General features: G+C 50.2%; 1 protein-coding gene across 7 annotated transcripts in view; it reads right to left on the bottom strand.

The window, feature by feature from the left end:
- Positions 1–14,469, bottom strand: part of TTC7A (tetratricopeptide repeat domain 7A) — a 169,749-nt gene that overhangs the window by 26,856 nt on the left and 128,424 nt on the right. For 6 of the 7 annotated variants that reach the window (XM_031950439.1, XM_031950434.1, XM_031950437.1 and 3 more), the window contains 3 exons: positions 3,294–3,410; positions 2,281–2,378; positions 263–397 (listed from right to left, as the gene is read on the bottom strand). In XM_031950439.1, coding sequence (XP_031806299.1) covers positions 263–397; positions 2,281–2,378; positions 3,294–3,410 — 350 coding nt within the window. The remainder of the gene's footprint in view (positions 1–262; positions 398–2,280; positions 2,379–3,293; positions 3,411–14,469) is intronic. The other variant, XM_031950438.1, reaches the window with a different exon arrangement.

The raw sequence follows: 14,469 nt of genomic DNA, 5'->3' as shown, positions 1-14,469 counted from the left end.
CCCAGGCTGACCCTTAGAATGGCTTGTTCCTTCAAGCCTCAGGTTGGGTTCCCTCCCATCTGGCTTTTCTCTGCTCCCGTCCTTCCCCCATCCCAATCCCTAGGGCCTTTTACAGCTAAGTTACCGTGTGCTTATTTGGTACCCCCCCCATGTCCCTCTGTCCTCCATGTCACCTCCCCATCTGGCCCACCAGCTCTTGGGGGCGGGAAGCCCTTCACCCTGGGCTCTGTGCTCCCCCTGCAGTGCAGCCTGCGGGACTCACCTGCCTGGAGCCAGATCCTCTCCAGCGTGGTCCACATCTGCAGGGGTCCCTGCTTCATGGCTGAGTTGGGCACTGTTAGTTCAGACATGGCCTCCTCCAGTCGGGATGCTGCGATGGAGGAGGCAGCGTGAGAGCCTACGAGGGAGAGGGAGAGATGAAGCCCTGAGGACGCCAGCCTGAGGAAGAAGCAGGAGCCACCCTCCCGTTTGAACTCTGCCCCTTGTAAGGTACTTTTCATCCACTTTGTGTGTAACCTCCTGCATCTACCTAATTATTTGCATGCTGCTTCCTTCATTTAAATGCCTTGAGGGCAGGGACTTCCTTTATCTCTGGCCCCTGGGCACAGGCCTGCTATGCCCTGGGTGCTTAATAAATGCGCACTGATCACAGTGGGTCGTGCACCTACACATACATCAGTTCCATATGTAGTAAGTTTATAGCTAATCTAATATAATGGCTTTCCCAGCCATCTCATCTAATGCTTCATTAGTCCAGAGAGCTTAAATTATTTGAGCTTAAAGGCATAGTGCAGAAGGGAGGATAATTAGAATCCAAGTCTCCTAAGGACCAAGGGATCACACCCCAAATGGGCCAGTGTTTATACAACAGTTCAGGAAGTCCCCGCATTAGGGCTTCCTTGTTGCTGCTTTGCGAACAATGCCATCCATCAGACTGTTAAGCTTTCCTTTGAATAGAGCTCCCAATACGGGATGGCACTGAGGGGGGCTGAGACCCCCCGCTAAGAAATGTAGGACTCAGAGCCCCCCCCCCCCCCCCATAGACACACATCTGAAATCCAAGCTCCTTCTCTCTCCCTAGTAACTCAGCAGCCATCAGTCCAAACAAACAGACGATCTTACTTGACAACAGAAGCCTTCGTGTGAGCTTAATTAGTGACTTTTGAAAGCTACTTCCTCATACAGAAGTTTCAGACACATGCCCACAGCCACACATGGAATGAATATGAAAGTAGTGGGTTTAATTTGGAAGGTACAGAATCAGGTTTATTACTTTATAGTCACACCTAAGTGAACTTTGACATATTCGTGAAGTGGAAAACAAACAGAAAAACTACACACTTCATTATATCCTGCTTATACATTCCTTGTCATGGGAACTTTGTGACTAAAAAAAGCTCTGCCTTAAATCATCAATTAATGAAAATGTCTTTTGTGGTACCTAAGTACTTGACAAATTTCATATGACTTACTTCTCACGCCAAGGAGTCAGCTCTGAGAACAGAACTGTTTAAAAAAAAAAAAAAAAAGAGCAAACTCCACCAACTTACTATCTCTTCTTCCCCCGACTGGACATCGCAAGCCTTGAGCCCACGTGCTCCTCTCCCTTCAGCCCCTGTCCTATCTGTCTGGACGTGCTGGAGCTCCTGGTACTGTGGAAGCCACGATCCCCACTTTCAGTGCTCAGGGAGACCCAGCTCTCAGTGGGCTAAGTGAGAGGGACCTGGCCAGGGGCAGCAGGACAATGCCCCGGGGCGCCACCTGGGTCTGTGACCCCTTCAAATGCAATTCCCAGGGCTGGCCTTAGTGCAGCTCAAGAGGAGGAGGTCACCCTCACATGGAATCTCAGGGTTTTTCCTTTGCTCTTTTTTTTTTTTTTTTTTTTTTTTGGCTAAGGCAATTGGGGTTAAGTGACTTGCCCAGGGTCACACAGCCAGGAAGTGTTAAGTGTCTGAGGCCAGATTTGAACTCAGGTCCTCCTGACTTCAGGGCTGGTGCTCCATATATCCTCTTACATGTACATGGTACATCCTCTTATGTGCTACCACAAACATCCCAAAGCACAAAAGAGATTATATATGAAATCACAAACTTATTCTTGTTACATACATTTGGTTTTTTACAAAAGCACTATTAAATTTAACAGGATAGCTGTGTACCCCCCACAATATTGTTTTCTTCTGGGAACCTAAACATATGTTATTGATGCTCTTACCTCCTCCCCCCCCTTGCCATGGGTCTCCCTTCCCCCATCCCCCAACCTCGCAGTGTTTTCCTTACCTGATCCCTCCTCATAATTATCAGGCAGAGTCAAGTGCATTCCAGCTTGCTTCTTCAGCACGGGCATCTCGGTGAGGCTGCCATCCTTTTCAGAGCCCCTGGAAAAGAGGATAATGGTGAAACGGGAGCCTTTCCTGCCAGGCAGTCACGGGCAGAGAGAGGCGCGTGACAGACCCAGGGCCTGGTCCCGGCTCCGCCAGGCCTGTTTACTTCGCTTTTCCTCATCTGCACATTGGATGACAGGAGGGACTACCCCTCCTGTCCCTGCCGGCCCCTACTGCGGGACAGCTCCACAGGGATGTTCTGGGAGTCCCAGAGCGGAGCTGCCGCTGCTTTTCCTTTTCTGGCTTTTCTGCAGCCAGAGGCCAGCCCTCTGCAAGCCCCCGAGGCTGCAAACACGCTGGACGGGTCTTCTCCCAGGCCGCCAGTTCTCCTTCTCTGCCCCTCAGACCTCACTCTTTCTCTCGCACAACCGCCATCCGCTTCCTTAAAGGCTTGTCCCTTCACCTTTCCAACCCATCCCTCACTTTGCTGATAGATTAATCTTCCTAATGTACAACTCTGATGACATCACGCACTCCTAACCACCTCGGGCAGCTCCTCACTGCCTTCTGGATAAAGCCAGCCCCCTGAGCCTAATGGTTAAGCATGGCGTGGTCCAGGCCCATCCTTCCAGTTGTCTCAGCCTTCCATTTCCTGTTCCCCAGGCCCAGGCTCTTCCCTAGTGCTGTGTCACAGCAGGCTGGTGGAAAGCACAGGGACCCCTTTTTTCAGAATATTGTTTTCAAGTGCTTAAAATATAGCCCACAGCATTATCTAGGAAGCAAATTATGTTGAAATGAGTCCATGGACCCAAAGTACAGCCTCCTCATTCTAGTCAATCACCTCACTTTCTCCATGTTTCCTCCCTTGCTGCCTTCATTTGCCAAGGACCTACCCCTGGCACGCCCCCCTTGTCCTCCCCCCCACAGAAGGATCCTCCCACAGCAGCCCCCAAGCCCAGAGACCCCTACCCGAGCAGACAGGTAGTGTGCAAGGACTGCCATATGCGCAGCATGTTTCTGCAGGTCACGAGGGCCTCCTCTGGGCCTTTATAGACACATTCTAGCTTTGCCTTAGTGAACATCAGGCTGGAGAGAGAGAGAGAGAGAGAGAGAGGGTCATAAACAAGCAGCACAGGCCCTTAGCCTGGCTTGTGGTGTGTGTGTGAGAACTGGAGTGCCCTCCACTCACACCTTGCCTGCCCCCTCCCACACCTTCCCCTGAATCCTCCCTCCAGCTCACTTCTCTGTGTAAATGTTAGATTCTTCCCCATCCAGTGCGATGCAGGAACACAAAGATTTTGGGACTGACTTTGCACACTTGGCTGAGGTTTGAGAAATGCCTTTTGAGTGAGTGTACGCTATCTGAGCAAAGCAGCGTGCCAAGGGCTGCACAGTGTATGGCCCAGCTCCCAGGGGTGAATGGCCTGACCCGGCTCAAGGTGCTTCCTGAAGGGGCAGGTCCGTTCTGAGGACAACCCTAAAGGCTCCTTCTCCTGTAAGCTTCCTGGGCTTCTCAGACTCAACTCCTCTTTTGTGGCCCGGCCCAAAGTCCCACCTCCTTCAAGAAGCTGGCCCAGACTGCTCCAGCTCATCCCACCCCCCTGGCACTTCTCACCTTCCAGCCATTCACACATGGTTATTATACAATAATAACTGCTAACATACACACACAGCCCCCACTCCTCTGGAAGGTTTGCAAAGCACTTTATATACCTCATTTGAACCTCACAACCACCCTGTGAAGTAGGGGTTACAATTATTCCCATCTTATTGCCCAGAGTCACACTAGCAAGTCACACTGAGGTAGGCTTTGAACCAAGATCTCCCTGACCCCAAGTCCAACACACTATCTATCGTGCTCCATTGCTATGATTCCATGATCAGGTGGTCAGTTCCAGGTCCAGAATCCTAGCACCGATCCACACCTTGCTCCTTCATTCCATCCTCTCTACAATTAGGATGGTCACTTTCTGAATCTCACCATCACTGAACAAGTATTCCAGTTCCTCAGTGAAAAACTCTAATGTTCATTGAATAGGTAGTGGTATAGGGATGTGATGGAATACTATCGTGCTCTAAGAAGATGAGCCGAACGGTTTCGGAAATACCTGTAGTCATTTATATGAACTGAGGCAAAATAGAATGAGCAGAACCAGGAGAACACCATCCAAAGTAACACAGTAACATTGCAATGAGGATGAAATGGGAAAGCCTTAGCTCTTCTGCACAACACATAGATCAAAGACAATTCCAAAGGATCTATGAAAAACACTATTCACCTCCAGAGAAAACTGTTCAACTCTGAAACAAAAATTTTTTTACTTGCTTTTTGCAACATGGATAATATGGTATGACTTCTCTTATATAATGATATATTGTTTGCCTTCTCAAAGGCACAAGAAAAATTAGAACTCAAAAATTTTTTAAGTGAGCATTAAGAATAAAATTTAAAAACAACAAAAATGTGACATTCCTCTATTTGATCATAATCTCATTCCATCACACTCCTCTCATTCTTTGCTGACTAGTCATCGCTTGCTTAGACCCCTAACTGCACTTGCTCCCTAAGCCCTACCTTTCAGCACATAGCCCCTTTCTCTCAGAGCTCTCTTCAGCTCCCCTGGGCTTAATTATCAGCTCTAGAATTCTTGCATCTGACCTTCACCTCTCTCAAAGGACAACATGTTCACCCGAAGTCCCCCAGACACCTCAAACGTACCAGGTTCTTCCAGGCTTGCCACCTTGGAGAGAACCCCTGTAGTTCTCAAGGGATGTCCAACCAGGGGCTGAAAGCTGCCGTTTCTAAAGGTGCAACGCTGTTACTGCTGGGTGCTTGCTGCCTCAGACCCTCACTACTTGTGTGACCCTGGCCAGAGAGAGACACACTTCCGTTCAGTTTTTAAAGCCTCTCACAGTCCGGCACCAGCCTGTGTTTCCAGCCTTGATGAACATCGCCCCCTACTCGGAGATGGAGCCTTGCTGGCCTTCCCTCTAGTTCCCCAGCTTGGCCCTTCAACTCCCCTCTCCATCCTTTTAAGCAGGCCACTCCCCCATGCAGGAAATGTTTTCTCTCCTCATCTCCGCTTCCCAGAATCCTCCTCTTCAAGAACATCTTCTTAGTAGAAGCCTTTTCTAATCCCAGCTGCAAACGCACTTCCTTTCCAGCTATGTTCCATTTTCCTACTTTGTATTTATGCTGTATTATGTCATGCTAGTCTCCTGCCTTTAGAATGTAAACTCTTTACGGGAGGGATTATCCCCCTCACCCAGGGCTATGAAGTTTCTTTATTTAAAGGCCTACAAAACAAAGTTTTTGTTTTTACTATAGTCAGGCCCTCCAACAGTCTGAGGGACAGTGAACTGGCCCCCTATTTAAAAAGTTTGAGGACCCCTGCCTTAGGGAAAAGGATTATGATCTCAATTCTGAGTCTTGCTGAGAATTTGTAGCATAGTCCACAGCACTCACTATGCCCATCATATGTTTAATATTGTCTTATTGCTGTATTGTCCCCAGTACTTCCTTACACTTGGGCAAAAGGCTGGCTAGTCCCGTGCAGCAGGCAAGCCCCCCACTGTGGGCTTCTGCTTCCTTAGAATCATCTCTCCTGTTGTTGTGTGACTCTTTCGTTCCCCCTTTAAAGAGGTCAGGTGTTACCTATCTTATCTGCTCCCTTCTGAGCTAAACTCCCCTTGGGACTAAAACTGTAGCAATGTCTGCCCCTCTCCTTCCAATGGGGAAAATGTCAGACAGTCAGAAACTTGACCCTTTTCATTCCTGCTCCTTTATTTTAAAAGCTTTCATCTCTCAAACCGTGTTTTGCTGGGGGAAGGGGAAGGGAGATACACAGCTATTTCAGTGTCTTGAACTTGGGTCTCCCTGATGACAGGGCGCCCTCTCGACAGCACCACCTACTGGCCTTACAGGCCCAGGGCTGACTCTCCATCAGGCCCTCCGCCTCTCACTATACACAATACAGACTAATTGTCTCACAAGGCAGTTGGGAAGGGTTTCATGAATGCAGTTAAGCAGCTAACCCTGGCAAGGACTTGTGGGGGACAGAGCCCCAGAGAGAGCTGGAGGAGGAAGTAAAGAGAAATCCTTGCTCGCATGGGGCTTACAGTCTGGGAGGCCCAGAAGCCGCCTGGACAAGTGACCAGAGCTCCCGATTCTCAGCATATCAGGGCGGTCTGCAGAGAGAGCCAGGCAGGAGGCAGGGGGAGGCAGTGAGAACGGAAGGGAGGTCGCTGGTAAGGAATGGGACTCTCTGTTGGAAAACTTAGACGGTCAAAGCTTATTAGCATCACCCCTCTGCTCCCCCAAATGGCTGGGACAACAGGAATCGGAATCTCCTTCCTGCAGCTGGAGTCCTCGGCTTGGGGACTAAGGGCTGGGGTATCTTCCCCAGGGACTCCTTCCTGGACTGGGCTGGCCGGCCTCCCAGCATTCCTCCATTGACCCTGCAGGCCATTCCCTTCCCATGGCTGCCCTGGACCCCTCTCCTCCAGGCAGAGCTCCCATGCTAGCCAGCTCGGCAAGGGCCTGACTCAGTGCGACTCGTCCCCAGCCGGATCCCCAGGCTGGGCAGCGCCAGGGCACTGGATCTGGCCGCAGCGTGCGGGACCCAGACTGGGCGAAGGCAGCCGAGCCATGTGCCAGGTACAGGGATCACTGTAAGCTGAGCCGGTGTCCAAAGCTACTTTTCCCTAGTCAGGCTGGGGCCTCACTGCTGAAATTCCATTAGCATGAGTGACCCAAGAGCGGAATTTCTCAAGTGAACCACATCCCTTCCCAGAGGAGCACGTGCTTTTCCTGTAGGCTATTCAAACAGGCAGTTCTCTAGCTTTATCCCTTTCTCTCTGACCCTGGGGAATTGTGAATTAGCTTGTGAAGAAATTCCATCTGGGCCTCTGCTCTCTCCCTTCTCCTCTCTCTCCTTCTTCCTCTTCCTCTTCTCTGTCTCTATGTGTCCTTTTGTGGCTGGCTGCAGTGGAGAGTCTGTGGCCAGCCAACCGTTTGGGATTTTTGTCCTTGTGTAAAATTAACTAGCTCACATAGGGATTCAGAGCTATGATTCAGCCTCATTAGCACTAACATACTGGGTTCCTTCCTGGCCACGGATGTTGGTCACTTTTAGTCATTACTCATGGTCCAGCTTAAGTCACATTTACTGAAGGGCAGTTTGGTGTGTCCAGAGACCAAGCCCAGTCCCATTCCTCTCGCCCACAGCTTGCTTATCCCCTCCTCTCCACCTGGACACCAGGACACAAAGGGGATGCCAAAATCCATGCCTTATGTCCCTGGGAAAGCTAATCTACTCATTGGGGGAGTTGCCATCCTAGGGTTTAAACCCAAAGATGAGTGACTAAGTCATTAATAAGCATTTATTAAATGACAACTACATGCCAGAGGTCATGTTAAGCACAGAGCAGAAGGACAGAAAAGGCTCAGCTCTCAAGGAGCGCATGGGGTTTAAGGTGGCTTCCTGTGCTTGCTCTCCCTTCAGCTGGCCCTCGGATACCAGCCAACTGCTCCCTGCTACCCCCAGCTTCCTTCCTAGCACACAGCTCCCTTCCCTGGCTCTGTCAACCCTCAGCTCCCAATTTGGCCTCTGGCACCCCTAGATACCACCTAACCATCATTGGGCAGGTTATCCAGGCCTTGGTTTTCTCTTCTACACAACCAAAGGTTGGGGTTCTGTGCTGGGATGCCCATCCTGGCCCTGGCACTCTCCCTCAGAAGCCTGGGCTGCCTTGGGGCACCTCTCAATGTTGTACTCTTTTTTTCACTTTCCCGCTAGATGGTAAACCTGCATTCCAGGCCAAGATCAATGTTAGTGTCTTTCCCTTCTTTGAACTCCCCCAAGGAGTCTACCACCAGACTAGGCACATGGTAATACTGAACAAATGAATGTACTGGCAGTAACCAAGACCTGCTCAATCAACCAGTGAGATCATCCTCATCATTTCCCACTGGGGAGGGTGGAGGGGGAGAGGGAAATGCAGATCCTTCATTATTCATAAGCTCAGTGCAGAATGGAATGATTCACTAGAAAAAGACCCTTTGATCTTTACTCAGCAAGCAGAGCCCTGACATATTTAGGTCTTTTAACCAGCTTGAAAAGTCCCTTTTTGAGGCAGCACCTTTGGAGCCAGGAGGACAACCCTCAGTTGCTATAACCACACAGCTACAGCCAGTGGCTCCACAGCCAGTATGGTACCCCTCCTGAGGTTAGCTACCCCAGCAAGGCCAAGGGGAGGCCCAGAGAAGGCTGCACAGGCTGTGCTGTGCAGGGCAAATTCAATAAACATTTAGGAAGTTCTTATTCTGGGGGCAAAAAGACCAAAAAAACCAACCAAACAAACAAACAAACCCCAACAAAAAACTGAACACTCCCTGCCCACCAGGACTTGAGGAGAAGGGGATGGAATTAAATAAAAAAGGGATGGGTAGGAACTAAATCTGAAATTTTCAGTCAGAGAAAGAAACTCTTTGTGCTAATGGTTCAAATCTCTTAGTTGCCTAAAGAACTGAGAAGTCCAAATGATTCACCCGGGATCCTATCACTTGTATTTGTCAGAGGTAGGATCTGTTGGATTTCAATTCAAGATAGATCTGAAGTCAAATCCTTCCCGAGACACTTACCAGCTATGGGACCCAGTCTCAAATTTCTCTATCTGAAAAATGGGGATATTAGTATTTACCTCCCAGGGTGACTGTAAGAATCAAGTGAGGTGACATACATAAAGCACTTTGCAAAACTTCCTAGTTCTGGGGCCAGACTCTAACCACCTAAATTCTGCTTCCCCAAATGCAAAGACCATAGAAAATAATAGGAAGTAACTACAAGAGGAAGAAAACATAAAAGCACTAGAGGTGGTGGTGATATCAGATCAGGAAATCTCCCCACAGGAGCTAGGATTTAGCAGGGTGGAGCTAAGGAAAGAGCATTCCAGATGTAGGGGATCACTTCTGCAAAGGCACAGGAGTGCTGGAATGCAGTATGTGGGGAAAGGTGGGCAGACCAGTTTGGCTGGAAGAGAAGCCAAAGGTGAGAGATTTGGGGGAGGAGATGTCTATGAGAGAGACAGTGAGAGAGATGAGAAATGAGAGAGATACAGGAGGTAGGGGAGGGAGGAAGGGAGGGAGAGAGAGACAGAGAGAGAGAGAAAAACAGAGATAGAGAGAGGCAGAGACAGAGACAGGAAGAGAGAGAGAGAGAGAGAGAGAGAGACAGAGACAGACAGAAAAGAAAGGAGGAGAAAAGTGAGGCAGGCCCTGTCCCCCATATGCTGGCCTTTGGAAGCAAAGGACATTTGAGATTCTTGATGGGCTTACTGAATGACTTAATTCATGGCATTCACTTTCTCTTGACTCAGCAAAAGCATTTTACCCCAATGTTATCATGCTTCTCCCTAACTTTTGCTCCACGTGGATGGTTCTGAAGAATGTGCTGGAGGAAGGAGACTTGTGGCCTCTAAAACTTTTACCTTCACTTTCTGTCTTGCTGTGTACATGTACACGTGTAAGTGAACATGTGTGCACATGCATGTGTGTAAGTGTATATGTGTGCACATGCGAGGAGGGGGGCGGTGCTGCAGAAGGGAAGGCAGGGAGGGGTTTCAGAGGGGTTTCAGGATTTACCCACCTAAATCCTTGGGTATTAATTAATCACCAAGTGCATTTAGAGAGCACTTTACAAATACTGCCTCATTTTATCCAAACCACTCCTGGGGGAGGGAGGGAGGGAGAAGAAGAGGTGCCATGATCATTCCCATTTTCCAGATACAGGCAGAGGGAGGGGATGGATGAGGGGCACACTGCTACCAAGTGTCTGAGGGAGGCTGGGAATTCAGGTCTTCATGCCTATGGGACTAGCGCTCTGTCCACAGTCACGTGGGAGCCATCCTGAGCATCTGCTCTGTCCCCCGGACTGTATCGCTATTATGAGGAACAAAGAGAAGGTTAAGACACAGCTCTTCAAGGAACTTATGGTTTAACTAGACAAGATAAGATCGAAGAGTCAAAATAGTTGGCTCTTTTGCAGATAATGTTGACTTTTTTTCAAAGTTATTGATTAGATTCTTTTGAATATTTCTTCTCTATTTTTTCTTCTTTATTATAAGGGACAGATCTCTGGTAGAGGATGAAAAATAAAAAGATAGCAACAACCCCCCTTTTTAAAAGAGACCCAAATCCTCCAGGAGTCCAAACTCTTTAAGGTGCAGGAGCAAGAGCAACAGCTTTAAAATCAAAGGGGCTGGGCACCGATTCTACCTGTTGCTGCCCGTGTGACCCTGACTAAGCCGTGGAACCTCTGCGGACTATGAGGTTCCTTTGTCATACAACACAAGCTCTGGCTTGGGATCACTGTCTGCTGCTCTCCCTGACTTCTTTTGTAATCGTAATCACAGGCGCTTTTAGGAAGGTTGCTCTGACCAGGGACCCAGAGGCTCCACCAGCCGCACTTCTGCAATTCCCGGCATCCCTTCCAGCCCCACATCCTGGGATGCCACCGTTCTCCGGGCTGAGCCTTCCTCCGGAGCTGTGATCATTCCTGGGCAGCCTCGCCAAGTGCGTGAGAAAGCACGGTGAAGAGCAGTCTCCAGACAGACCGCCTCCTGTCCCTCCCGAGGCTGCTAACGCTGACCTGCAGAGGTGGCCAAGAGGGGCTTTTCCCACAGAGCTGCTCTTCCACGGCCGTCTGTCGGACCAGGGCCTGCTCATGGGAAGCAAAGCACACCCCGAGGAGACGGGGAGCAGGACGCCTTCGCCCCTTAGTCTCGCTAACCCTGTCATGGATCATTTTCCCTATAATGCCAAACCCCTCGGTCACGAGCCCATCGTCCCAAGAGAGGAGGGAGCCAGGTGGTCTCCCAGGAACCCGCCCAGGCCCCCGGGAGGTCAGAGTGCGTGGTGACAGCAGCACAGGTTGGGAGGAGCCTCAGGAGTCCTCCCTGCAGCCTCTCACTTTCCCCAGAGGGAAGGGAAGGCTCTCACAAGCACCCACCAACAAGTGAGCATCAGGCCCCAGGCCCGGAGAGAGAGAGTGAACCGGCCCTGCTGCACAGAGAGGACCACAAAGCTCCCTCCAGGCCCCCTGGGGGGGCGTCCTGTGCAGAGATGGGGCCTGCGGGGCTGGATCACAGTGGGGAGGAGGCCCGAGAGCCAAGCACAGGCAATAGGAAGTGCAGGGGAGAGGAGCTCCCTTAGGCACAGTGCGGAGGATGGGGGGGGGGGAGGGGGGGAGTCTGGCTTCCACCCCAGTGATGGTTGGGCAGAAACTGAGTCAGAGAGGCAGGGTGCAGGGCAACACGCTGAGGACAAGGCCAAGCCTGGGAGCCACAAGGCCGGTGGGGCCTCCCAGAGCCACCGGAAGTGTGGCCGGCCTGAGGGGGAAACCTCGTTCGAGGTGTTCAGCAAGCACTGATGTGGGACGGCAGTAGGTACGGGCAGGCCCAGGCTCTAGGCCCAGCCCCCTCACTCCCAGTCCCCTGCGACCCCCCTGGCGGGAGGAGGGAGAGGACGGAGAGGGATTAGTCAGAATAAGACCCTGTCCTTTTCTCCTTCCAGAGGAATCAGCCATCAAGGGCGCCCCTGTGCCTGGCCCTCCACGAGGCACCCCGGGAGACAGCAGAGAGCTTGTGGCGGCCCGATGGGCTCTAAGCTCCACAAGTGCTCCCGGGGTGAGCCCGGCGCTCGTGGCGCTTCCTTGTGGCGTTTCCCTTTCCTTCCTTCACATTTAGACCACACGAGCAGGCAGGGCCGGTGAGCCCCTGGGGGGCTGTCCTGCTGCTGCCTTCACTAGTCCCTCTCCACTTCTGTAAAACCTGAAGTTTGGCGGTCTTGGAGCAGCAAAGAGGCTGACCTGGAGAAGGACCTCCCGGACTGGAGGGGCCTTGGGCCAGCCAGAGGGGCAAGGCACTGGGCAGGGCCCGAGGCACCCATGGCAGAGCTGCTGGCGGCCCGGACTCCACCCCCTGACCTCAGCCAGGCGTCTCTGGCCTCAGCTTCTCTCCCTGAAAAGCGGCCCCTTCGTTCTCCTCAGGTGCAAAGCTACAATTCTACATCTGATGACGCGGTTCACGCTCACTCCCTGACGCTCAGTTATCCATACTTCAGGACTCGCTCTGAAGCTGCCGCTCTCCCCGACCAGGCAGCTGGGATCCTGCTTCGCCGAGCCCTTGGGTTACGCTCTCTGCGTCCAGGTTTCCCTTTATGACTGAGAGCTCCTGGGAGCAGGGGTGGGACTGCTCCCTATTTCGTGAGGTTGCACGAGGTCCGTCCACCTCCTTCAACTCCACACCCAGCGGGCAGCGAATCAGTCTCCCATTAAGCAGCAGACACGCTTCCTTCACTTGGGGCCTTTCTTTCTGTGTCTGAGCCATGGCCATGGATCTTGGCCCCCCCCGGGCGATGCCCCTGGGGGGGACAGGAAGGAAGGAGATAACCCAAACCCACACCCCAGCTCTGCTCACGTCCATTATCTTCCACTTCTTCTCTCACATCAAGAGCCGGCATTGACTATTTGGGGTGACAGGGACCTCTGAGTGTCTTCTCGATAAAACCCTGTGACCTTTTCTTTACCGATGAGGACAGTGGTCAACATTTAAATAGCAGCTTGATATCTCCAGAGTGGCTTAGAGACATTTTCTCACTGGCACTTCTGAGCAATCCTGTAAGGCCTGGGCATAGTGTTATTTATCCCCTTCAAGAGCTGAGGGAATCAAGGCTCAGAGAAGTAAAATGACTTGTTCTGAGTCATCCCGCTATGTTCCTGCAGAACTAAACCTACCTCACACCACACCACCATCAGAAGGCTTTCTGGTCTATTCACTCAGCAACCGCCTATTGTAGCTGGGACCTGCAAAGGCTCTTGGGAAAATGCTGACCAGGAACCGTGTGGCTGCATAATAGGGACAGTCCAGTCAATCTGGAAACGAGTATTTGTGGGAGATCAGTAGAATGACAGTACAGCTATAGTACACAGAATACAAGCCACCGAACTGCAGGCCCTATGGCTCCTTGTAAATAGAACACTAGAACTCAGAAGGGAGGGAGAATAATCAAAATGGCATCGTGGAAGAGATGATATGACCCACATTAGACCTTGGAAAATAATATGGATTCGGATAAGCTGAAAGGGCAGGAGACCATGTTAGAGAGGAGAAGGAATAATATGACCATAGGCACAGAGATAGACAAAGGGTTGTGTGTACCTCTGGACAGTGGACCCAATTGGAAAACAGGGTCCAGGCTGGGGAGATTAAGAGGAATAACACCCCACAAAGAAAAGGATCGGCACAGCTCACCAAGACAGTCACACCACTCCTACCCTTGGGATGCCATACACTGGACCTCATTAGACAATGACTCACTGAACTGCAGAGCCCAAACTTCTGCCAGAAATGTCAGCACTCCAGGTTACGAAGCATTCCTCTAAATTAAGCCCATTTTGGAAAGACTAATGGGAAGAATTAGCTGATTAAACCCAGGCCCAGTATCCTTAGAGGGTGTTATTTTAAAGTAACTTTAATGTGAATAATCTGAAATGGAAAAGACTAGCCAAAGCTCTATTAATTTCCTAATGAATTATTCTACTAAGGACATGTCCAGTAATTCAACCCATTTCAGCAGAGTGCAAGTATTACAATTTAGAAGAGTCTCTTTCCAATTACCAAGCTGAATAAATGGATTCTACCTGATCAAGCCAGCTTTTTAACCCCTCAAGCCAAATGATTTTTACTTGGGTTTGTAGGATTACATTACCCCCATCTCCCTTAATCCTTTAATACTCACTGATCCTCTAGCTCTTAATTCATTTAATATGATATGATTTTGGGGCTTTAAAAAAAAACTCCAGAAACCCAAAAGCTTCAATTTCTCAAGCATGTTCTTTCTTCCTTAGATACAGGGTCCTGATCTAGGGAAAATAGCATTGTTCTTAATTTAGATAAAATCCATAAATACCCATCCTGTCCCTAAGTATGTGAACTGGTTGGGGATTAGTCAGGAGTACTATTCATCAAAATTAATAGACAGTTATGGTAGAGGTCCTTAAAAACAACTTAACTAAGTTTGAGTATTTACTTCCACTAAAAAGATCAATAAGTTTAGATTTGACCATGCTTACTTGGGGTTTAAAAG

This window comes from Sarcophilus harrisii, chromosome 2, assembly GCF_902635505.1.
Source record: "Sarcophilus harrisii chromosome 2, mSarHar1.11, whole genome shotgun sequence".
Taxonomy (NCBI): Eukaryota; Metazoa; Chordata; class Mammalia; order Dasyuromorphia; family Dasyuridae; genus Sarcophilus; species Sarcophilus harrisii.
The sequence above is the reverse complement of the archived record's forward strand: the minus strand, read 5'-3'. Positions and strand labels throughout refer to the sequence as shown.